The sequence below is a fragment of the Pseudorasbora parva genome, chromosome 22 (genome assembly GCF_024679245.1).
Source record: "Pseudorasbora parva isolate DD20220531a chromosome 22, ASM2467924v1, whole genome shotgun sequence".
Taxonomy (NCBI): Eukaryota; Metazoa; Chordata; class Actinopteri; order Cypriniformes; family Gobionidae; genus Pseudorasbora; species Pseudorasbora parva.
In genome coordinates, this window is record NC_090193.1 from 21,454,004 (window position 1) to 21,480,485 (window position 26,482).

Here is a 26,482-nt window from a genome sequence, read left to right on the forward strand (position 1 = left end):
TGGGCACACCTTTTTATGTGGGACCTGTGTCTGAGTACTAATGAAAAGGCTTGAAACACTCCTGATTGGAAAAGAATATCGATTAGCCTGTCTAATGCATCTAATGATGCACCATGCACTTTTTTCCCCTTGTAAATATTTCTGTGTTGTGATTGCAGGTATGGGCCAGCAGGGGGACCCTTCATTTGTGGGAACCGGCAGCAGCCCCCCTAACAATATGATGCCTGGTCGTATGGTTGGCCCTCAGAATCCCATGATGCAACAGCACCCACAAAGCAATCCCATGTACCAGTCAGCAGAGATGAAAGGTTGGGGACAGGGACCCATGCCAATGAATAAGTAAGTTATAAACCCTTATGCAGCATGGAAGTTTTTTTGTGATTAAATAAAAATGCCACTTAAAGGCTTGTTAGCACCTAGGACGATAACTATAACAATAAATATATAGTTTTTAAAAATCATAAAAGAATAGCAGTATCCACAGCACAGAGAAACAATATCGTAATCACTTTAAAGCAGCAGATGACATAATTGCAGTGTGCGCTAAGAATAAACAGAACTATATAATTCGCTAGTGTGGGTGCTAATGAAGTCATTGTTCTGGTTGTGGACGGCTGGCCCATAAAGGGTTAGTTGACCCAAAAATGAAAATTCTGTCATTAATGACTTGCCCTCATGTCGTTCGACACCCGTAAGACCTCCGTTCATCTTTGGAACACAAATCAAGATATTTTTAACGAAATACGATGGCTCAGAAAGGCCTTCATTGGCCACTGATGTAATTTCCTCTGCTCAAGACATCTCTCCATAAAAGGCACTAAAGACGTCATTACAAAGCCCATCTCACTACAGTGGTTCTACAATAATTTGAAGTGACAAAATTAAAAGTGACAATGATAGATGTTGTGCATAAAAAACTAACTATATAACGATGTATATTGTGATGGCCGATTTCAAAACAAAATGACGTTGAATGACACTGGTGTCATTGAAGGCCTTTCTGAGCCATCAGATTTCAACAAAAATATCTTCATTTGTTTTCTGAAGATGAACAGAGGTCTTATGGGTGTCGAATGACATCATTTTTTTTTTTTTTTGGGTGAACTAACACTTTAAGTCTTGAAAATGTTATGGAAATTAAAATAGTTCAATACAAATAAATACAAATATAGATATAAATCTACTATACATTTTTCTGCATTTGGCAATTCACCAATATTAATCATATTTTAGGGGAGAACTCTAGCTTGATCACAACAGCAGTAAAATATGTAACAGCATGCCACAAACTAAGAGAGTCAGCCAGTGGACAAAACTAATGTCTGAAATATTCTTATCTTGTCTGAATGTAGAAAAAAATGTACAAAGCTTTATTTATTTATTATTATTATTGTCTTCATTTTTGTTATTTCTTGATTTATAAAAGATATATTAATATATTTGTTTACTTGCAAAACAATGACTTGCTTATGTAATAGCCAATGCTTTGGCAATACTTTTATAAGTCGTGTCAATAAAGCTTATTTCAATTTGGTAAAATTACATGTAATTTCATATTTATTTGAGATATTATGTCATTGTTTTATATCATATTTATTATTATATATTATGGTTATAATATCGAAATAAATAATTTTGTAGGTGTGCTCAATTCTAAATCCTCAATCTCTAATATTTAACCAGCTATAAAAGCTGGAAAGAGATTTTTCTTAATCTTAGAAATGTCTTGGTCAAAAATAGTTAAAAAAGCTAAAAAAGGAATATTAAAAACTAATGAAAATCACAAAAGCAAATAACAAAATGACTAAAATTAAACTTAAAATATATATATAAATAAATATATATAATACTAAAATAACACTGCTGTGGTACACTGCTAAATAAATTAAAAGCTTCTCAGACAACAAGAATAATTGTGAATTAATCGAACTTGTCAGTCATGGTCTTTATTTAAATCTTTCTCCTGTTTTATCCGTTTCCTAGTTCATATTCCCAGCAGCAGCAATATCCCCAGCAGGGGCCGCCGGGACAGTACGGGGGGATGATGATGAACGGTTCCATGCAGGGGGGTGTAAATGGCAACGGAGCAGGGCAGATGCCCCCAATGCAGGGCCAGATGGGCATGAATGCCATGGGCATGGGTCGCATGCCAATGGGACCCGATCCGGTATAGACCACGTTGATTCAGTTACATTTGCATAACTGCATTCAAACACATTGTGTTACTTTTACTTATCTGTGTGTGTATATAATGTGTTTAACAGAAGTACTGCTGAGGCGATGAGCCATCTCTGTCAAAGCTGGAGTCTAACTCGGACTCGCACATCAGTCCAGTGAGGAAATGTCAACACGAAGCTATAAAATCCGCCTCGTACAGGAGAAATCACTGGAACTCTTCAGTGAAAACTTGACTGAGTGAGAGAGAGAGAAAAAGACATCGAAAGGGACAGAGCGAGAAAGAGAGAGACTCAAACCTTCTCTGTGGGTTTTTTTTTCGGAACATGCCCAGTAGCGCGTGCAGCAGGCTCTCTCTCTCCTGTCCCACGTGGCTGTACTGCAGTACACAACATAACCACCAGGGGGAACAGAGCAGGACCGGTTGTGGTACAATTTGACAGTGTGGGGAGCACTTTATTTTAAGGCTAGTACGGAAAAGGATAGTTGCAATATATTTCTTGCTTTTCTAGCCTTATAGACCGATTATGTGCATATTGTCTATTTTGAATTTGTTTCGGACAAGCCTCGTTTGAATGAAAACCGTGGGAATTGTAAGCACCAGAACTTCATCACTTACGCATATCAAAGCAATAATCCTCCTCTCAATCCACCAAAGTGGTGTGTCAACAAAAAGCAAATGGTACTGCAGTATTAGACAGGATTTTTCTTTTTTTGTGTGTGTGAATAAGATTTGAATTGTAAATACTGTATGCTACATATGTATCATACATGCTTTTACTACATACTTTTTTTGCACAGAGTTTGGGCAGAGGTCCATCTTATCTATATTTTAGGTCAATAATGCTCTGGGTTTTACATCTATTCTAACTTTTATCAAAGGGAGAAAATATTTTATTTTTTATCTTTTCCAGCACAACCTCTTTTTCTTTCTTTTTCTTTATTTCCAACATTCGCCATTACGTTTGGATGGCACTTTTTTTTTTATTCGCAGAAGTTTTATGCAGTGACAGTTTCATCATTTAATTTCCATTTGTTCTTCTCACCGAAAAACAAAAAACAAATGGTGCAAGTTTTCAGATGATCCGCAAAGATTATGCTTGATGTTGCTCTTTAAGCTAGCTCTTACTAAGACAAATAACTCACTTTCTCACTGTATCATACTGTCGGTTCTTCAGAAATCTACCTTTAAGAAACATGCACAATCCAAAGATATTTTTTCAGTCTTTTCTTTTTCTGTTTTCTCACGTTTGATTACAGAAATGTATCCATTTATATATGTTTTGCGCAAATGCGCAGAGTAAAAGGTACATATCATATGAACATATTACTACATATTATGATTTTGTACTATATACTGTATACATACAAAACCAATTATACCTTTTTATTTTTGAGGCCAGTTAATATTTTAGCAGTATTGTCTGTGCTTTTGGAGGGTTTCTCTATCATGCGGTTTTATTCGCTCTTCGATTTAAGTTTTGTAAGATTTTAATGATTATGAATTATCTACAGAACTGCCAAGACAAATTGTAACTATACACCTCGTTTTAAAACGTTTCTTAACCCACTTAAGAGCCTCTTTCGGATGTGCTTTTTAAAAGTACCATCCATTCTGAACAAGACGCTCATCCGTGCATCTCTGTATTGCAGTGATCCTCGGCCGCTTCATTAGTCAAGTCTTTTACCATCAGTGACTTCAAATAATGCGGATTCCCAAATGCGGGAATGAAACACAATGGGGAAACTAATAAAAAGTCAGGCTTTTCAGGAAAGCAACACGATCATATGTGTTCATTTCGCTAGATTACTGTTGACTGTGACAAAGTATATTTTGAAATGATAATTCCAGGAAATTGAGGTTATTCTGGTGTGTTTTCAGAACTGGTTGAACATGGAAGATAAGCTCACATTTTGCAGGATGTAAATTACATTACACTTAATTATTTTGCTTGATGTTGATATTGTTGTAAATAAAAGTTCTATTTAAACGTGAGCCGTATGTTCTGCAGTTTGTGTGTACTTACTTTTTTTTTTTTTGATGATGATGATGATGATGATGATGATGATGATGATGATGAAGAAGAGAAGTGAGAAATAAGTGACATCTGACAAGTGCTCCATTAGAGGACATGTATGTAAAAATGGTATACACTAAATCAGGTTTTGTTTTTTGTTTTTATTGTAAGAATGCAGCACATTTTCATGAAACTGAGGACATTTAAAGTTCTCTTTACTGTTGTAAGGCTCAAAACAGTTTTTAATAGAGTAGTAGGTAAATTAAATACTTTTATAAATATCATCACTACTAAATAATTTAAAAAAACTCATCCTACTAAACGTCTTCACAGTTGTAATACAGCCTCCCATATCTTAACTGGTTCAAGTGGCTTAATACATAACTAAATAATAATGAAAATCTAAATATCTAGAAATGTTTCTGTAAAGGTACCGAGAATATTGTTTAAAAAAAGTAATAAGTCAACGAAAAGTCTATCACACGACGTGTGTGTGTGCGTGTGTGTGTAAGGTAAAATAAAGTTCACAATGTTACCACAGAGGAGCGCTAGAGGCTTAAAATGATCTTCCTCAGCCACAAAACAAACGTTATTCTTGAAAATTGATTGTCTTATTAATAGACTGTAAGTAAACATCCTTTAATGAAAACAATTAGCCTAGCATAAAGATTTACTAAAAATGATTTTGGTCTATAGATCATTCATCGGTTTTCTGTTTCTCTGAGAGAAGTTTCAATGGGCTGATTACATGCTAGGCTAAACGTCCCTTAATTAACATGAAATTGTTTTAATTTGGGGATGGGAGGGAGTAGGCTACTTTATAACTATAATTAATTTAAATATCCCGTACTGGCCTGAAAACAACGTGTTCTTTTTGTCTCCTGGTTTCAAAGCGCGTGCTGTTAAGCTTAGTTGATGTTCTAGTGGAAAAGTTGGCTGTATAGTGTGGCGCTATGTTTATGCGCTAAGTTCTTATTAAAAGAAGCTTTCGTTGTAGTATGTGGGAAACTATACAGAGGGAGTGAGAGTTCCTTGGCCGTGTTCCCGGCCCATCTGCAGCCCGGGCTTGCGGATTACTGTTTGTTAATGTTTCAATCAGCTGTGTGCCGAGGAATGTGGAGCGATTTAACCTGAACTTCCCCAGGTGTGCGGCGGCGCCGCTCAGTCTGCGCCCTCCCCTGCCCTTGGCACAAAGCGATCACACAAACACAATCACACACACTGGCCGAGCCGCACATCGCGAGGCCTGCAGCTGCGCGCATCACACCGCAGGGAAATGAGAAAAACATTGCACCAGGGAGACGGAATAAATCTTATAACGAACTGCCTTTTTCTCGGAAAACACTTAACCCTTCCGCTACCCGTATTTAAAACAGGGATGCGTAAAAAGAAGCGCAATTATAAACTTTTGAGAGTTTGCAAATAGCTAAAAAAAAAAGGCTACCTTTAATAAAGAATGGAGCAATCCTTAACCAATTTAAGAAGCTTTATTAATTATATATTTAAATATATATATTTTTCAAATAGGAAAGATTAGTTCCCTCTCTCCCAGCTGCATATAGGCTTTGGCTAGGCCTACTTTTTGTGTATAGCCTAGTAGTATTCCTTGTTATGGTCAATATCGTTAATTTTCTTAGATAGGGCCTATATATTTTAAGATGAAATGTGGCTGTAGACCATTTGAATTTGTCTGTTTTTAGTTAGGCTATTTTAATTTTTAAATAATGAAAAAAAAGTGAACCCACTAAAATGGGAGTTTAATGGCTGATTTTGTTTCATTTATTTTCTACAATCTGCAGTGATATGTTCACTTTCAGTTTAACTGACAAAAGTAAATTAAGTTGAAACTGAAACTCAATCTAATTGTAATGACAGAAATTGTGTAACAATGTTGTAACATGAGTGTTAGGCCTATAGCATTTTTTTTTTTAATGTGTTAGCCTACTTAACAGGCTAAATGACCTCCAACCTTGTGAAACTCATTTTAAATGGCAGTAAAAAAGAAAGACCGACTAAACTCAAGCATTCTCTCAATTCAGTATAACCTTTCATTCTTGAGTATAAAATGGATACACCAAGTCCAAAATAGGTCTCATTTTCTTGTTTTAATAATAAAAAAAACAATATACATTGTAAAAAACACAATAAAGCATTCATTAGTCATTGTAATATACAATACATTCTTTCGCTCAGTAATCTGAGAAAACATTTACAACAAAATAGAAGATTTTCTAAAGAGTTAAGAAAACATTGGAGAAACTTTGACCGAGAGGGAAATGCATGAACTATAAGTGAATAATCGCCATGGATTCCACAGCTAACACACATCATCGGTATGTTTGGGAAGATCTCAGAGAGCACGTCACACTTCTCATGTCCATGTTGGTTTTGTGACTCTCTACTGAAAGTTGTTTTCCTCTACAACAGGAGAATGAGACTCTCCAAACACAGTTCAAGGCGTCACGGCGGTTCTGGTCCATCATCGTCATCACCTCAGCGCGCCGTGCTCGTTCTTCGCGAAGCTTCGATCAGTTGATGTGATTCCGGGAGCATCCGCTTTAACGGCACATGATCCGGTCGTCTGAACAGCCGTTCTGAAAGACAACAGGGGATACATCATGAGTCGAGTCATTCAGACAGACAGATAGACAGTCTTGTTATGAATACACCATTTATTTGTACATAAAATATCTAGCTTATTCGATATTTACCTCGACGGAGATGCTGGCGAGTTCCGCGTTGAGCGTCGTGAGGGGAGTGCGGGGAGCGGAGCTCTGGTTCTTCTTGCCGTCCAGCTCGACTTGCAAGTCCCAGATGTAATCGATAACGTGCTGCAGGATCTCCACCTTGCTGGCTTTCTTGTTGGTCGGTAGCGTGGGCACCAGCTCTTTAAGTTTGCTGTAGCAGCTGTTCATGTCCTGCAGAAACATGGTCATCTGCTCGTCCAGCAGCGGGATCTTGCATTTGGAGATGGCCAAGCTCTGGTCGGAGAGGCAGCGGACAACTTCTTCGCCTCCGACTTTGCCGCTCTTCAGCGCGCAGGTAGGTCCCACAACTTTCATTTTGGCTGTTAAAGTTGACGATAAAGTCAAAGAGATTGAGTTGAAGCGATGTGCTCGTACTCCTTAAAGTTCTTGAGTCGTCGAGAGCGCGATGACAGTTCACCACATGCTTACAGTGCTGAGGTGTTCGGTATATAAAGGATTATGGGCGTCACCAAACACTCGTGTTTGCAGGCCTGGGCCAATAGGGTTTCACCAGAGTCGAGCGCGGAGCCAATGACGGCGCGGCTCTGTTATCGCAGTTACAATATGCTTGGGGGATGGTGTTACAAATGGAAACAAATGTGTGTCTTCTGCGGATGATCTGTGGATATCCAGCTGTCCGTGCACTCCACAGGTGAAGCAGACATATCAAGCGGAGGGTGGGGGTGGTCGAGGATCAACAGGCAACAGTTATTACTTTCTAATGAAACAAGCTTTCTTCGTATGTGGGCTGCTTCAAGAAACAAAGCACACTGTAAAATGTTTCATCAGCATCTTTGTTTCCACCCATTTAACTTGTCACAATCATTTGTGTCATTTTACTGCGCGACATGTGCACCTTTGAAAACGTGATGTGCGTGTTCATTTCAAACATATTTCAAGTACACACACACAAAATCTTTTTTCTATAAACACACACACACACACACACACACACACACACACACACACACACACACACATATGCTTAAAATGCACTGTAAAAAAGTTTTAATTTCACTAGCCTACTGCTTCCGTTTAAAAGTCTTGAAATTCTTGAATAGCAACATTATAAACAAAATTATAGTGTGGCATAAGCAAAATGCATGATTATGCATTATATGCATATTAAAGGTTTTCTTTTTTAAATACATGACCTTTACACACAGTCATTAGTGTTTTATTATTTTCTTGTCACATAACAACAAAATGGCTTCGGCTTTGGTTATGCTTGATTTTAATTTGGCAGACAAAGTTTTTGAAATAGCCTATGCTATTTTAAAACAAAACTGCTTTACTGATTTATTATGAAGGAATATGCCAAACTATTTATGATAACATGTTGCTTTTTACGAATTTAAGACAGTTAAATGAGTGGCGGTGAAACTTTCAAAAGTTTTTATTACAGTGCATTTTTAAGGCATAAAGTTATTCATTAATAAATCATTGCTTAATATCAAATAGGCCTGTTTGTTTTGTGGTTTATATAAAATCTGATAAAATCGTGATTCAACAGGACGTGATATGGATTCATTGTGTTTTAATACTTTTGACATTCATTGTGATCTTAGGTGTTTACATTCTAAATTAATGCCATTGATTATATACCTTTACATTTTTCGTCAGCCTTAGACTATGTTGAATTCAATAGCATACTTTGTATTGTAAAAAGTATTCACAGTCCATTATCCTGTAAGTGCATTACTTGCAGACTTTATAGTGCTGAGATTTATCCTATTGTGCCACAATCTCATTTTTATTCAAATCTGTTCATTTTCCACCAATGATTGTCTCATTGTCTTTCTTAGAATGTGTTTCCTCGCGCAAACTTCCAAATTCCTTCATATGTGCGCGTCGCCTTGAGCGCGCACTCACATAACTTTGCATTGCTGTGCTCTGATTCTTCCCCCAGATTGTCCAAACAAACCGAAGTAGACTGCCGGGCGCCAGCGCCGTGACGTCACCCATTCATTCGAGACTTGACGCCTGTCAGCCTGGCGCCGAGCGGGCGGTCTCTATAGCAACAACAAACAACAGGCTAGCATCCCTCCACTCTCCCCCATTCACCTGCGCGCTGCGGAATCCTGAGAACAAACTGGTCAGCGCTCATTTATCACTTAAAACCTCTGATGCGATTACCGCTCCGCGCACCTGCAAACTGCCATTGTCGTCCCGAGAAAGACTCTTGTAAAGACACAAAAAGTGAGAGACAAAGTGAAAAATAGCCTATTGAGCCAGAGGGAGGTTTTTTTTTTTTTTTTTTTTTTTGATCGCAGGGAACCTTTTATTTTATTGCATTTTTTAAAAAGTAAATAGTTTATACTTAATTGTTAAAAGTTACATTAAATTTTAACTTTTTTTATGTTTTACGAATATTTTTTTTTATTTCTTAAAAATAAGCAGTTATGCGCCTTTAATATTTTTTTTTTGAAAAAAAAAAAAAAAGTTTGTCCGCAAAATAAAAAGTAAACATGCAAGAAGCCATTTGAAAATTATAAAACAGAGAGGACCTATCTACTTTATTATAGTAACGTGCGAGTTCTATTTAAAATAAAACTTAAATGCACGTGCATGAATGTGTGCACGTTATTTTATTTTATTTTTACCGATAGCTCGTGCACATAGTTGTACATCCTGCAGGAGTTTAGAGGGACTGGAGCGTTTCTGGCTCGGTCACAGCTGAGCGGGGTTGAGGGGAGGCGGAGGAGGAGCTGAACAATGGGAGTGCAGTATCGGGACTGTGAGAGAGAATCTCGGCTGGAGCCGACGAGTCTGGAGCGCCCCTCCACTCGCTCATCCCGCTTTTGTTCAGCTGCGCAAGCTATCAGCACTTCCTACCGACTCCAACAATAAGCCCTCACAGCTGGGCTCTCCAAAGCCTGTTTACTGCACATCAAGGCAAAGAGAGGCAAAGAGTGTAACATCCCCCCTACACACACTCACACACCCTTATGAACTCGTGGTAAAATATAAAACATATTCCTAGAAGTGAAGAAAGGAAGTTAAAAGAAAAAGTTATACAAATTATATATGCTTTATTGCTCGATGAACTCATATGCTGGACACTGGACAGCAATCACTCATTTTTATTTGTTCAGGAAAGCATAATCTGCATCATGTGTTTATCATTTTAGAAGTCAGAATGTATTCACTTAAATAAATTGATATATATATATTTTTGTAAAAAAAAAAAAAAAAAAAAAAAAACAACAACTACATACTTTTTTTATTCATTCATCATTAAAGTTTTAATTGTGTAATATAAATGCAGGTTTTTAATGCAGGTGAACTGAAACATAAACATGCATATAAATCGTTTATATAAGTTGTTCCCGTCCTGATTCCACCCTTATCTCATCTATGACTAAGATTTCTCACAATATGTCATGGAGCAGAAAAAGCTGGTGTGAATACGCTTCTTCTTCATGAAGCATCTGCATGTATCTTTGACTTTTCCCTCTCATGGGAAGAGTGGCCTCAGATAATTGTCCTCGAGGGAATCACATCCTGTCAGAAGTCATGTGATCGCTGTCTGACAAGGCTGCAGTGTTCTGTGCTGTGTCATCAGCTGGCTATGAAGCCTTTAATTCACAACATCACAGCCACACAAAGCAGTAGACACAGAAAGGAAGTGCTCAATGCAAAGCGCAATAAGACAATACAGTTCACCAAGAACAGACAGAAAATGGCCTAATTAGCTTGTATGAGTCATCTGACATGAAGTCAACGTGAATGGCTTTTCACGACACATTTGACTTCCGTAATATAAAGGTTTTTTTTGGGGGGGGGGGGGGGGGGGGGGTTGATTTTATCCATTGGGAATGGATTGGAGGGTGGCCATACCAGAATGAAGCCAAAATAAAAGCAAGTTTTCTTAATAGCTATTTGGATATTGGTTAACAAATTCCAAAAGCCAGCAAGGCCGAAGTGGAAAAGTCGTGACATTTTACAGTTGATGTTTTTTTCATCATCTATTTTGGGTGTTTAGTTTTTTTAAAGGCACAATATGTACAATTCTTCTATTAAAATATCCCCAAACCACTAGAACAATGTTACATATTTTGTTGACTTTTGTACTATTATCCCAAATGTTTTCCAGAATGTTTAAATCCAGAGAAATAACCATTATTTTAACCAGGACATGGTCCGTGCGTCTCCTGTCAGTGACATCATACCTGCGTTACCCTCGATTTCCGAAACACCAAAGACGCTTTGATATTTTATGTGTTTTATTAGACAGGTGATCAACTGTTTGGATCCATTAATCGATAAGAAACCGATGATTGTTATATAGCTCTACACGGTTAGTCTTATTGTTTAAATCTCGTTTTCTTGATTTACCGTGAGTACCATGTTTTACCATGCCTAATATCGATCTAGCTTACTGCAGTGTGTAACAAGTGTCTCATAGTAGCTGCCGAGCAAATGCACAGGGGTGCATTTCCTGTACAACGACGTAACTCACTGATTAAAGAGGGGGTGAAATGCTGTTTCATGCATACTGAGATTTTACACTAGTAAAGACTTGGATTCCCATCCTAAACAAAGTTTAAAAAAAAAAAATTGGACGTTTGATGGAGCATTTCTGTGCCAAAAATACTCCTTCCGGTTTCTCATAAGTTTCGGAAAGTTTTTTTTGAGTCTCTCTGACGTCAGATATATTGGAATGTCCTTGTACGGGATCTTCTCCCGGAAGGGTGTGCGAACGAGCGACTAGAGCGAGAGAGCAAACGCTTTGGGTAAGACGGCTGCTGGTCTGCTGTCATAGGACTTAACGGAATCAACAATGTCACCAAAGAAGTGTGTTTTTGGTTGTCAGGGCAAGACAACCCTGAACAGCTTTCCAAAGAACCCAACGTTAATGGGACAGTGGCTGGAGTTTTTTTTTCCAGAGCAACAACGGTGTTGTGCAAGGGTTTTTGTTTGTTCCCTGCATTTTGCCGACGATGGTTTATAAACAAGGCCCAGTTCAACTTCGGGTTTGTAGCTCGTCTAATGCTGAAAGATGGAGCCGTTCCAGCGATTAATGTTCACTGTCATTTGTTGGAAGCATGCAGTGATTAAAACTGCTTTAAACGTCTTTTGAAATGTGCGACTATTGCATAGTTTTTCTATGTAAACGCACTAGTCGGACGTGTAAAACCGTTCCGCTTGCTACTGCTAACATTAAATTGCATACAATAGTCCATAAACCAAATCATGTCCTCATAAACCACGAGTAAACACACACAAATGTTGTAAAACACGTTAGCATGACAAGCTGCTAAGCAAATACAATTACAGTACATAGCATTGAGACGCCCTGCTGTAGTTGTCGTTGCTGCTTCTCCTTTTCAATTTCAGCCTCTAGATCTGATTCTGAATCATATATGTATGGCTAAATCTGATTGATCTCAGTGTTTATTTAGGATAACATTTTTTTCTAAGGATGCCAGAGCTTTCAAATGCTCTCAAGGGAATAGCTGCGCACGCTTGTCATTCTTTAGCTCCGCTCACACGATACACCTTCATCCACTCGTTTTTTCCCCGGAAAGACTCAGTAGGCCTACAGCCTATCTTTCTTTTATAAATATAATAAAACTAAAGACTTTTTGGAGATATGAAGGATGCAATACTACTCTGTAGGTACTCAAGATTGACTTGAGATTGACTGAAACTGAGTGTTAACCACAGGTCGAGAGCTGTCTTTTCCAAACACGCAACTTTGCGATGCTGTTTGCGATCGTTTGTTGGAACGGTGAATGGTGAATGGGCAGACTTCTCTCTGGTGACGTATAAAGGACTTCTCCAATCATTTCATTTCATACCATCTATCCATCTTCCCTCCAATTAACGACTGATGCATAGGAACCCAGCCTTACATTATATTATTTTTGATAATCCATTTCACTTGGATATCCGCCACAATGTGAAAGAACAAATCTGTTGCTTGTTTCATTACATTGCAACTTTATTCGAAAACGCTTGGTCTAGCTGAATTTTCTCTTTCGAGGTTTCAGTAGGCCTACACATCCCAATACCAGTTTGCATTTATTAGTAATGATCAGATATACCCTGATTGGTCAATCCTCCTGGCATATATCACTCCTTCATAGTGGTTCTGTAGTGGCATCTTATGAATCTCGTCGCTCTCACACACTTTCACACTCCACACTCTCCGCCTGGCTCCCACACACACTATCAAAGTGCCTTAATGGCTCCTAATTAGCTCCCCATCTGCTGGTGACAGAGCACCGGTGGCATGCTGAAGGCCCATTCAGAGAGTGGCCATTGTGTCCCAGGATCGTTTCCACTCCATTGGAGATTGCCTGGAGAGGACTCAGACCTCTGGGAAGGGACAGGACAGGAGAGCCAGGGTTACGGAGAGAAGCTCTGGACTCCGGGAGGCGCACTGGACAGGACGGGGGAGGAGGCCGGTACACAATGGGCGACAGTGTTGCGGCTTGTTGCAAATCTAATAACGTCGGAGCTCTTTCTGTCCCCTGGATGCCCCCCGCCACCCCCCGCGCACACAAACACATTTTGTTTTCCTCCTCCTTTTTTCTCTCTCTCATGCTCATTGGCAACAGCTCTGCTTCTTCGAGTTAATCTGTGACTGTGTCATCTTCTGGGAACAGACGTTTGTTTTGTGCCGTTAGTGGGGTAATAAAGGCAACCAGACAGCACCATATTAACATCCTCGAAAAGAGACATAAGGCAGAGCTTCGGAAAAAAAAGCGCATACAAAGTGGACACTAACAGCGTGGTCACATTTACAAATCCAGTGGAATCCACGTGATCAGGAATTCAGTTTTTTTTTCACCACATAGGCACACCAGAAAGCTTTTCGTTTTTTAACGTCGCTGCGTTATAAACGATAGACAATGGACGTTTGTGCTTGTGAAATTTCGTCAAAAATTCACAAATGTGACTGCATTGTTTTCGGCGTGATTATTTAATGTGCATTCAAAGGTCCTAAATCGCTCCAGGTGGATAGAAGCTTGATCGTTAAAGATACTTAGATGACTCTTGCCCCACCTCAAAACAAGAAAAGCTGAATGATGTTCTCGCCTTAACCTCATTTACATCACATTGCCATTGTATGGACAGATCCAGAGGATGTGTGTGTGTGTTTATGGGAGACCAGCTGCTCACAGCTGGGGTATAATGGCCATGTTTTGGAGGGAAGACCCTTACTACCGGGCAGCTGTCACCACCAGCAGGGGAGAGGGACCGAGGCCATTTAGCAAGAGACCCTCTGGAGAGCTTCAGCTCGTTCTATTCTAAACCCAGATCTCCCTGTGTGTCAGGTGCTGAGCTATTTCCGATATTCTACAGAGCTGTCAAAAAAGTTGCCGTCAGCAACTATTTGTGGTCTCGCAGCTTGTCGCAACTTGTTGCTTCTAGTATGGTCGGGTTCCATCTAATAGATCTTTGTGTGCTCAAGTCACCTGACTTCCTCCACATACCTATACGTGCTAAAATCCCACCAAACCCATCTGGATACTGGCTGGTAGTACGGCCTAAAGATGGGTGTGATGATGGTGGCAGCTGTGCTTCCCTCACAAAGCCCTATTCAGAGAAAAGGGGACAATACCGAGGCCTAGTTACTCACTCCTCTTCAGTTCCACACTAAGATTAATTCCTCAAATCCGTTTTCCCAGTGGCAGTCTCAAAGAATGGGAAGCCCTCCTGTTTGTCAGAGCGTATTGTGCCAGTCGCCTGAGAATGAAACCCGTTGATGGTTCTGATAAATGGCCGCCAGCGTTGATACTGAACAGACCTTTCCAGCTCTTTTGTTTTCAGTATTGCATCTATGTAATCTGGATTATTCTGGATTGTGAGATCGTCCCCCTCTGGGTGGTACGGCTCTCTCAAGATACTTTGATTTAATGACTTGTTTGGTCATTAAAGGAATATTCTGGGCACTTGTGGCTTGATGTTGATCACCGCTGAAGTGAATTTGGGCCTGCACTTACAATGAAAGTGAATGCTGACTCGCTCTTTCAACAGCAAAGCTAAAAGATGTAAACATAAGAACTTTTGGTGTAATGTTATATCATTTTTCAACTTCGTTGCCATTACAACGTAATGCCTAAAACCCTAAAACAACCGTACAAACTTTTGCGAACATTTTAAAGCTGCAGTCCGTAACTTATTGCACTCTAGTGGTTAATAAACAGAACTGCATGCATCTTGCGGAAGAACATTGCAGTCGGAGCTACTTCTCTCTGTTTATGTCTATGGCGGATCACGCAGGGACTGTGCTCCTCCTCCGCGGTACCTACCAGTCTGGCCTGAAATAGTCCCAATATAAATACTTATTATAAGTGTACCATAATGATTCAGGGTAAGACAAAAACACGGTTTGGAAAATGGATTCATGTTGTACATTCTCATTATATAATTTTTGTAAATCTTGAACACAAAAAAAAGTTACGGACAGCAGCTTTAAGTGTCACATTTCTGCATTTAAGTCCTCACAAAAAATTGGCCCCATCCGTTTGAAGTGTCTCAGTGTAACCCCAAACTGCTTTTCTTAAAACATCTGACGAGTGCAAATGATTTTTGCGGTAATCAACAATATCCCACAATTAAGCTTGTCGATTAAGCTTAACCTGTGTTGAACCCAGGGTATTCCACGATGACTGTTTTTGAATTTGCCCAAGTTGTTATTATGGTAATCATCATCATCATGTTTTGTTCTTGCATATAAAAGCGGAGTTGCTCAACTGTGGTGACGACGTCATGCTTTGAGAAATATCTGCGACCGCTTCACAAGCCTCGGGATCAACAGGTGCAAGAAATGGCAGAAGGCAATGAGGCAACCGAGTCTGCAGGCAAGAATTGTTTGGTTTTGACTCATTGGTTTCATTCCTTTATTAGAATGTAAATAGGTTTGAAATCACATCAGAAAGAGGTAACCAGAAACTCACATGTATCAGGTGCTGCTGTGAGGCTGTTTGTCCACAGAGCCGAGGCAGTTAGCCACACCCTGAAATACGCACACTCACAATGTGTTTCACACACACACACACACACACACCCTCCACACAGGTGTTTAGCCTGCAGCTTTAATACAAGTGAAGCTCATCAGCCATTTTGCCTATGTGTTTAAAAGTGTACACTCACTGCCTAAAGCTGCCTGGATCACTTCAGCTGCCCATCTGCCATATGGCAGGGCTGGGCTGGTAAATATAATGCAGCTGAATTTCAACCTGTTTTGTGTAGGTACTATATGTAAATTCAGCAAGTTCCCACAAGAGTAGAATAACCTGCCAGTCAGTTTCATGTGAAGATCAAGATACTACAAGATAAAAGTATTTGGCCATTTGAGCCACAAACAAAAGAAAACAGTTCTGGGAAAAAAAAGTCTAAAGTAATTTGTTTCAGTTGCAGCTTGTTTTGAATATTTGTATGATGTTTTTAATTAATTTTACATTTAAAGTGTGTAATTTAAGTTTATTTTTCTCAATTTTCTAATTATATATATATATATATATATATATATATATATATATATATATATATATATATATATATATATATATATATATATACACACACACACACACTATACATAAAAGTTATTTATTTATGATTTATTTATTTATTTAAAAAAAGAAGGTAACAAAATAAATAAATAAACATTTTTAATTTTTTTAAATGTATTTATCTTTTTTTATTTATTGTCTTTGGAAGTGTTGGTTATTTATTAATTCAATAAAGTTATTAATTTAAATAAATAAATACATATATAAAATAAAATAAAATAAAATAAAATAAAATAAAATAAAATAAAATAAAATAAAATAAAATAAAATAAAATAAAATAAACACTTCCAAAAGTATTTTTTTTCTTCTTTTGGAAGTGTTTGTTTGTTTGTTTGTTATTTATGTTCCTTTAAAAAAATAAAAATACATACATAGATATTAAATTAAATAAAAAATAAGTGAAGTAAAAATACACTTAGTTTATTTGTTTGTTTGTTTATCTATTTGTCTATTTATTTATTTATTTATTTATTTTAATTTTCAAATGAATAAATAAATGATTTAGCTTAAAATGATTTTTGCTAAGTTGTCAGCACTTGTTGATGTCATCGCAAGCGGAAGCGTTTTTCTGTGAACGAGCCTTAGAGTCCATAGGAATGACTGCGGGAATAAATGAGGCTACAATCTGGATGCAAAGGATGCATCCCATCTCCCCTGGGCATTCTCACGGTAGAAGAATGTGTCCACTGCACAAACACACACACGCACACACACATGCAGTGACGCTATCTCCTTTCCCACAGCCAGGCCAGAGCAACGCCATACACTTGGACACACACACACATGTATCAGGCCTGACTTGCTGGGATCCAATTGTGTGAAACAGGCAGCAGAAGGTGCCCCAGTTCTTTTACATTCTTCGTCTTTCTTCGCATTGTTTCGGGGGGTTACAGTAACAAAGGGAGAACGGGTGAACATTGTGTGTGTGGTATGTTCACACCATCATCCTCTAGTGTCTGTCCACGTCTGTGCGCGTTCATCTGTGAGCACAGACTCTAAATTACTCTCGTGAGTATGTGTGTGTCAGCGGTGCTGCTGAGGGGGGTATCTGGAGAAAGTTGAATGAAGAGAAGGAGACACTCATGAACAGAATTAGTAGAGCACATTCCTCTGCTTTCTCCCGCTCTCTTTATTCTTTCTTGCCACCCCCCTCCCACCTCTTCATGAGAAAATCAAACAGGTGGTTTGGCCCTGTTGGAGGGGCTGTGTCTTGTGGAGTTGGGCTGTCCCGCAGCCTGTTGGAGGCACTGAAAGGCAGCGTCTCCTCTCAGCTCCAGCTTGAGTCCAGTGTCCAGTTAAAGAGAGCCACTCTCATTACCATCTCAATTCTGGGAACGGGCTAGAGACCTCAGCTGCACCCTAACAGGCAGCCCATATGGTGCTCGCTTGGCAACCAGGCTGGAGGGGACCCCAAGCCCCCCCCCCCCCCCCCCCCAAACACATTCTCACACACACACATACATATATTCACATACAAAAAGATATGTGAAGACCTAAATGACACAACTTACCTATACACAAACACACTCAACCTCACAAATATACGAAGACGCAAAAAAAACATCTCAATCTTTCATCTCAATACATATATATAGCACATGTTGCACTAGCCTTTAGTGTAGGCATCAAAGCAAACTAGACGGTTAAAGAAAGCCTGGGGCTTCTGCACATCTCCTGGGGGAGCTGGACCACACAGCGCCTGTATGGAAGGACGCTTGGCTTCATACACCCTTATACCGGGTTTTTGGAGGCCATTTCACCATAAACGGCTTCAGTGGTTACAGACCCCACAGGTCAAAAGGAACATGCACTACTTGCTTTGCATTAGTGGTTTATGACAAGGAAAGATTAACCAGTTTAGGAAAAAATAAAATGAGTATACATTTAGAATTAATAATATAAAGAATAATGAATCAAGATACTTTGTAAAATATTTTTATTTCATAGTTATTTATTGTCATAATTTATTAGATATATTTTAGAAATATCATGTTTATACTGTTTATACTTTCAACACTTAATTTTTGGGGGATTTTAGAGAAATGAATACAAGTATTTGATATAATTACTATAATATTTTTTAATCATTGAAATTATATATATATATATATATATATATATATATATATATATATATATATATATATATATATATATATATATATATATATATATATATATACTGTGTGTGTGTGAAATATTTTATATTTCCAAACTTCACGCATTCATTTTGATGTCCTGAAGTAAAACAAATGAATACATAATACATCTGTGGAAAAGCAACAAAATGCTACCGTGTACATTTTACAGCTTTGTCATTTGATTTCAAGTGATATTTGAATGATTTGTAATAACAGATAGTTGACCTCACCACCTGCAGGACCTCCTGCATAAATATGTCAGGAAGAACAAAAGTCAATGTGTAGGGTTTTTCTTTGGTTCAAACCATCAGAGAGACCGAAGCTGTGAGGCATTTCCTTCCTGAACAGAGGAATGTGCTGGATCAGAGCCTAATAGTTACAGGAAACGAAAGGTGCATGTGTTCATGTGCTCTGTGTCCTCTGCCACTGCCAGTCCTCACGTTGGCAAGTCATATCATGTTCACACATTATCGGTTTCATCTGTGATAACGTCCCCAATGACGAAATGTCAACGTAAGCCATGTATGTGCCTCTTTGTGATTGCACATGCTCAGTCCGCCTCTCTCCGAAGCTGCAGCTGTGCAGTCACATACGCAACATGATTTCACAACATCCTCTTTCTGCCTTCACTGGAAATATCCTCTTTAACTCCCCCTCCCTTCCTCCCGCCTTCCCTCTCTCTGCCTGTAAGTGTCTTCAGTGAAATGCCCTGACAGCCCAGCAGGTGCAGGACTTAGTCATCCTCTCTGCCCTACCCATACTTGAGTATGTGTGGGTGACTCAACGCAACTCCTTATTAAGCGAGCCTATGTGTGATGTTAAGTTACACCACAAAGCTAGTCACAGGTACATGTTGTAATCAACAATTTAGCCAACAATTTAGCTTCTCCCCAAAAGCACAGCTGTCTCAGTGTTTACTAAAAGCATCACTCACACACGCAGGCGCCAAGCACCATGACTCTGGAGTTTCCAGGATTTCATGTGTGTGTGTGTGTGTGTGTGTGTGTTCTGGCAGATGGGCCTGTGCAGCGGTTCTGACTCTTTGTACAGCTGGCAGTAGTTTCTGTTTCAAGAGACGAGAGCAGGCTGAGTGTCACATCACTCACAGTGTTCACTCACTACTGTTTATCATACACTCACAGTGATAATAAGCCTGCTAAGTGACACCTTCGCAAGTTTACCTAGCGATCAAAATGAGGACGTGTCATTGGTTTTCTTTTTTAAAGAGCATTCCAGCTCAGTCCGTAGATTTTAAGGCAACAGATCAGTGAATAAGAAGTTATCAAGTAGGCTATTTTACAGTTAGACCTCAGATTTGGGACTTTTCACTGTTTGCATTACTACACCTGTAAGTTCACATTCCATACCAGAGGATGTGTGCAGGTTTTTGTGTCAACTCTCACTTTATTATTGCTCAAAGAGCGAATGTTCACACTGGTGGGGAAACCTGTTGCGGAACTAGAGCGGCATGATTACCCAATGTGTTCATTTTGGTGACACATGAAGCTTGACACTAACATTTTATGGAACTATTTAACTGTCTATTTAACGATTCACGTATCATAACATCACAAACTTTGATTTGAAGCAAAAATTTGAAAATCGAAAAACAATTCAAAGTTACGAGTGTGTACAACACGTTCGCAAAGCAATTTGTATTTATTTTACGAGGTGGCAAATTCGTACAAATTTGTAGGACCTCACTTGTACCAGTTTGTACGTTTTTTGCTAAATCGTACGCATTTAATGAGTTGCCAATGACAAATGACCTCAACCTTAACCCCACCCGTAAATCTACCCGTCACTTGGCTTTAGACAAATCATACAAATTCATACAGGTGAGGTTGTACAAATGCGTACGAATTAGCCATCTCGTAAAATACATACAATACTGCATGTTGTGGTATAGCGTTGGTACTTAACACTGCTTTAGTGAGGGAAAGAATTCCAATTCCATGAAGCATTGCTAACAGCAGAGAGGCCAACACTAGGGCTTCATGGGAATGGGCAGAGTTAAAGTGCTCTTTTGGGGCTGTTTGATTGGTTCATTTTCTATATAGCATCATGGGTAATGTAGTTTTTCACCACAAATTCAACTAACTATTAAAGGTCCCGTTCTTCGCGATTCCATCTTTCAAACTTTAGTTAGTGTTTACTGTTGTTGTTAGAGCATAAATAATACCTGTACAATTATAACGCTCAAAGTTCAATGCCAAGCGAGATATTTTATTTAACAGAAGTTCCCTTTCAAAGCCTACAGCGAACGGCCGGTTTGGACTACACCCCTGCACTTCCTTCAGGAATGACGTCACTAGAACAGTTTGTTGACTAACCCTCCGCCCACAAGTACATGCAAAATAGGGGGCGTGTTCTTGTTGCTCTCCCACGTGGAGAAGAGCGCGCATTCAGCGATTGCATCTCCCCGTTATGGTAAGAGGCGGGAACTTTCAGGGCAAAGTGCGCTAAGCTGCTGTCCAATCACAACACGGGAAGCGCTGGCCCAATCAGAACTTGTTACGTATTTCTGAAGGAGGGACTTCATAGAACAAAGAAATCATCAGGTCGTTTTTAGGACAGAGAAAACAGCGCTGTACAGATAAATAAATTGTGTGAAAAATACAGCTTTTTTTTTACACGCGAAACATGAACTCATGTTATATTGCACACTGTAAACATAATCAAAGCTTCGAAAACACGCGAAGAACGGGACCTTTAAACAATTATTTAAAAAAATAAGTTGAAATGATGCATGCTGACAGCTTCAGTAGAAGCAAATCCAATTGATTATTAACCTCGTAGCTCACAGGTCTGTCTTTAAAGGTGTATATTTTCTTGTTCAAAATCTTGTTTTTCTTATGGAGAAAGTGAATGAGTTTTTACTTCCGGAACTTGACTGATGCACTCTATAAAAGTACAATGAAGTTCATAATTATTACCTTTTTAAAATTATTAATAATACATAGGCCTGAGTACAGTTTTGGGGGAACACATTACATAATCAAGTAACCAGTAAAGTAACGCATTACTTTTTCATATAAGTAAGTTACGTCTTCATATAAGTAACGGAAGTTACTTTGTTTTCTCATTTATTGACTGACAGCTCTCTCAGAGAAAAATGTAATGCGCAGAGGCAGTGTGTGTAAACATGATGGTTACTGTAGTTGAGCTTGCATTTACTTCGCTCACTTGCACACGAAAAAAAAGATTCAGTATTCCTCAAAATAATGAAATCAGTCAAATGCAAAGTCAGAATACTAGGCAAGCCTCCAATTATTAAATATGTTAAATAAATAAAAATATTGACCTATGTCTTGCTGCTATCCTTCAATGATTTAGTTAAACCATAAGCATCATTTACTTTAGATTTTTTGTTTTTATAGGTGAAGTAAAAAAAAAAAAGTCCTGCATCATATTCTTCCATTATCCAGAATGATAACACAGCTGAAAGGTTTGTTTGAATTTGCATTTCCTTCAGCTTATTATTTGCTTATTATTATTTTATCTTATTATTTTAATTCTGTCCCAAAAATATAACTTTTTTGTTTAAAAAAACAAACAAAACAAGAAAAATCATTAAGTGCATTATTTTTCTTAAAAAGTAACTAAGTAATGCAATTAGCTACTTTTTAAGGGATTTACGCAATATTGTAATGCATTACTTTTCTCAACACTGCCTGGTGACTGATACATTTTTTGTCATAGAATGCACTTGTTTGTTCGCAGTTTGAATGTTCTCGTTTCCTTTCATTTATTTGTAAGATCTTGATGAATTAGGTGAATTATTCATAATTTCAGTATGGATATAAAGGTTCACACAAAATTATATTCAAACTCAAATTGGATGCTTTTAACATTAAATAAAGCAAGCAATCAATAGCTAGGTTTCCATCCTAATGTGAAGCGAATCTTTTCAAAGTTTGCAAAGGTGCATTTCCATCAAGTTGTTTGAGTGGATGACGGTGGTATTGGTAACCTAGTCACCAACAGTAAATTAATTGCCGTTTCAGAGGAATCAGCCGATTATTCACGTGGGTTTAATGTTTCGCTACGTCGTAATTTATTCAGCAAATGCGTTTCCATTCCACATTATTCGCATAGGTCAAAAAAACACCTCAAGCGAGCATATTTGCGAATTAACTGATTTTTTCCCGTTTTTGATGCGATGCTTCAAAATGTGAAACAAAAAACAGGATGATGGAAACAGTTATTTTCATACTTTGTATGCTGGATGTTTTTCCAGTTGTGACTTCACAGAAATCGAAACCGTTTCTAAAATTTAATCGCTGCGTTTCTGGTATCTTTTCATGGCTGGTTAGGTCAAAAACTCGAATTAACATGGAAAAGATACGACATGGTGTTATTGTATATATTGTTGCATAATTGTATATATTGTTGCATAACTCTAAATAAAATATTAATATAAAACATTATTAATTATAATAAATTTAGTTAGACTAAATATCAATTTTGTGTTTTTTTTAACTAGACCGTTTTGTCTCCAAAGTAGCTAAGTGCACTCACACAACCTTATAGATAATCCTTTAAATGGCGTATTTTGTCATTAGTGTATGTAGTAAGTATGTGTTTCATATTTCCAGTTATGATCTGGATAGCTCTCTGTTTTCCAGCAGAACCATATGTCTGTAATCCAACAGCTCTGGCTCAATATGGCATCTAAACATACATATATTTACTCTGGCTGATGTGCGCTATAAGATGGATGGAGTTTCAGTACGAGACAGAAATCGGTGTGGTCATACTTATCATGATCTACACACATGCACGCTCAAACACACACACACACAGAGACTTGAAGGTCTCCACATCTGTCACCAGTTAAGGCACACACTGTAGCCATATAGATGATGAATTCATCCCGAGTCTGAAGGATACATTTAGGACTGCTATAACAGCGCGAGTCACTGTAAACATAATTGCCATGTGATTAACAATAAATATTGTTTAGCGTTGAGTCTATATTTAAAAAAGCTTCCAAAAAGAAATCATATTATGCACTCTCATTTTGAGAGGGAAACAGATGGAGGATCTTTGGAAACACACAACAATAAAAGCCTGAAAGACAGGGAAAAAGAGAGTGAAGGATCAGAGCTGAATGAGAAGGAGTGAATGAATAAGTGAAAGAGAGTGAGAGAGGAATGGGAGATTGTCTTTCTGGAAGGTCTCCTCTCAGATGTGGGGTCTTCTTCACATGCTAATGGGGTGTTTCTTTAGCCCTGACCCTGTTAGCATAACAATACTGAGAAAGTGAAGGAGCTAAACTTCAGCTTTCTTTGGGAACTAAACCCCGGGCTTTCTTCTGCAGAAAAACACTCTTCTTCTATTGTGAGGGCAATGAAAGTGGTTCGGTGCAGCTGTGTGAGGTGATCAAAGCCACTGTTCAAAATGAGTTTGAAATGACCAAAGTTGGAGATGCAAAATCAGTGACATTCCTGAAATTCTGTCGGTCGTAATACAGCGAGGAGCAGAAGGAATCCATGTTTCTACCAACAAAGATGTGTCTCGTTGTTCACCCTCTGGAAATGCAACACAATGTGATATATTATCGTACGTGGTGATAAAACTGTGCTGAATTATGTCTGCGATGTTTCTGTGGGCCCTGTGTTATGTCTGTCCAGATGCTAAGCTAATGCCAGTCAGTCACAGTAATGTAACTGTCTCTCTTTCTTGAGCGTGTCCTTGTGGCACTGCTTTGTTTTTCATTTGCTATCAGACTTGCTATCTTAATAATATGAAGGTCACATGAAATGTGGCGCCTTTGATCTAATAATAAGACATTACTGAGAAACCATGATGATCATGCTCCCTGCAAACCCTGTCGGACTGAAATGGAACTTTCATGTAAATGCAATGATCTTGAATGCTGAAACTGGTTGACGAAGGAGGTCTTGCTGGTTTACAGAGTTTGAGACTGACATTCCATGCTATCTATCTATCTATCTATCTATCTATCTATCTATCTATCTATCTATCTATCTATCTATCTATCTATCTATCTATCTATCTATCTATCTATCTATCTATCTATCTATCTATCTATCTATCTATCTATCTATCTATCTATCTATCTATCTATCTATCTATCTATCTATCTATCTATCTATCTATCTATCTATCTCAATCACATGGCAGTTGCTTCAATGCATTTAGGGGTGTGGTCCTGATCAAGACAATCTCCTGAACTCTAAACTGAATGTCAGAAGGGGAAAGAAAGGTGATTTAAGCAATTTTGGTTGTTGTGTCTGGCACAACAGGCCAGTCTGAGTATTTTACAATCTGCTCAGTTACTGGGATTTTCACGCACAACCATTTCTAGGGTTTACAAAGAATGGTGTGAAAAGGTTCAAATATCCAGTATGCGGCAGTCCTGTGGGCGAAAATGCCTTGATGCTAGAGTTCAGAGGAGAATGTGCAGACTGATTCAAGCTGATAGAAGAGCAACTTTGACTGAAAAAAACACTCGTTACAACCGAGGTATGCAGCAAAGCATTTGTGAAGCCACAACACACACAACCTTGAGGCGAATGGGCTGCAACAGCAGAAGACCCCACCGGGTACCACTCATCTCCACTAAAAATAGGAAAAAGAGGTTACAATTTGCACAACCTCACCAAAATTGGACAGTTGAAGACTGGAAAAATGTTCCCCTGGTCTGATGAGTCTCGATTTCTGTTAAGACATTCAGATGGTGGAGTCAGAATTTGGCGTAAACAGAATGAGAACATGGATCCATCATGCCTTGTTACCACTGTGCAGGCTGGTGGTGGTGGTGGTGGTGTAATGGTGTGGGGGATGTTTTCTTGACAAACTTTAGGCCCCTTAGTGCCAATTGGGTATCGTTTAAATGCCACGGCCTACCTGAGCATTGTTTCTGACCATGTCCATCCCTTTATGACCACCATGTACCCATCCTCTGATAGCTACTTCGAGCAGGATAATGCACCATGTCTCAAAGCTTGAATCAGTTCAAATTGGTTTCTTGAACATGACAATGAGCTCACTGTACTAAAATGGCCCCCACAGTCACCAGATCACAACCCAATAGAGCATCTTTGGGATGTGGTGGAACGGGAGCTTCGTGCCCTGGATGTGCACCCAACAAATCTCCATCAACTGCAAGATGCTATCCTATAAATATGGGCCAACATTTCAACACACACACATATATATATATATATATATATATATATATATATATATATATATATATATATACATACATACAGTGGCCACTTTATTAGATACACCTTGCTAGTGGTTGAGTATTTGAGATTTTGGTCCATATGGACAGAGTAGCATCACGCAATTTGTCGGCTGCACATCCCGTTCAACCAATCCCAATGCTGCTCTATTGGATTAAGATCTGGTGATTATGGAGGCCATTTAAGTTGTGAACTTACTATCATGTTCAAGAAGCAGTTTGAGATGATTTGAGCTTTGTGATGTGGCGCATTATCAGAAGATGGGTACACTGTGGTCATAGGGATGGACAGGGTCAGCAACAATACTCAGGTAGGCTATGGCTTGGAGTAGGGAGTTTGAACAGGAGGGATTACACTGGTGTTGTGACGTGGATTGGAGTGAGGTTTAGGAGGGTGAGTGTAACGGAGGCCAGGTAGTAGTTGCTGTGCGAGTAAACCTCACTCCTCTGATCTCTAGAGACGCTCTAGCAACTGACGCTAGAGTTTACAGCCTTTAGCCTCCTTGTAAGAGCGTCCGACTCTCATGCCGTCTCAAGTTCCGCTTGGAGCAGGGGGGGTTCGAAATTCTGACCCAACCATCTGAACGTTGCAGCAGAAATCAAGACTCATCAAAGCAGGTAATGTTTTTCCAATCCTCCATTGTCCAGTTG

At 38.7% G+C, this 26,482-nt stretch overlaps 2 protein-coding genes across 3 annotated transcripts in view; one reads left to right on the forward strand and one right to left on the reverse strand.

Annotated features, from left to right (window-relative positions):
- The window catches only part of ncoa3 (nuclear receptor coactivator 3), a 58,886-nt gene extending 54,715 nt beyond the window's left edge, over window positions 1-4,171 (forward strand). For both annotated transcript variants that reach the window (XM_067431692.1, XM_067431693.1), the window contains 3 exons: window positions 159-339; window positions 1,984-2,167; window positions 2,265-4,171. In XM_067431692.1, the coding sequence (XP_067287793.1) occupies window positions 159-339; window positions 1,984-2,167; window positions 2,265-2,276 (377 nt within the window). In that variant the 3' untranslated portion in view covers window positions 2,277-4,171. The remainder of the gene's footprint in view (window positions 1-158; window positions 340-1,983; window positions 2,168-2,264) is intronic.
- Window positions 4,172-6,279: 2,108 nt separating this feature from the next.
- On the reverse strand, window positions 6,280-7,374 carry id1 (inhibitor of DNA binding 1, HLH protein). Its single transcript, XM_067430998.1, has 2 exons — window positions 6,905-7,374; window positions 6,280-6,787 (listed from the first exon to the last, which is right to left on the reverse strand). Exons 1-2 carry the CDS (start codon window positions 7,253-7,255, stop codon window positions 6,752-6,754), a joined length of 387 nt encoding a protein of 128 aa, XP_067287099.1. The 5' UTR covers window positions 7,256-7,374; the 3' UTR covers window positions 6,280-6,751.
- Window positions 7,375-26,482: the final 19,108 nt, after the last annotated feature.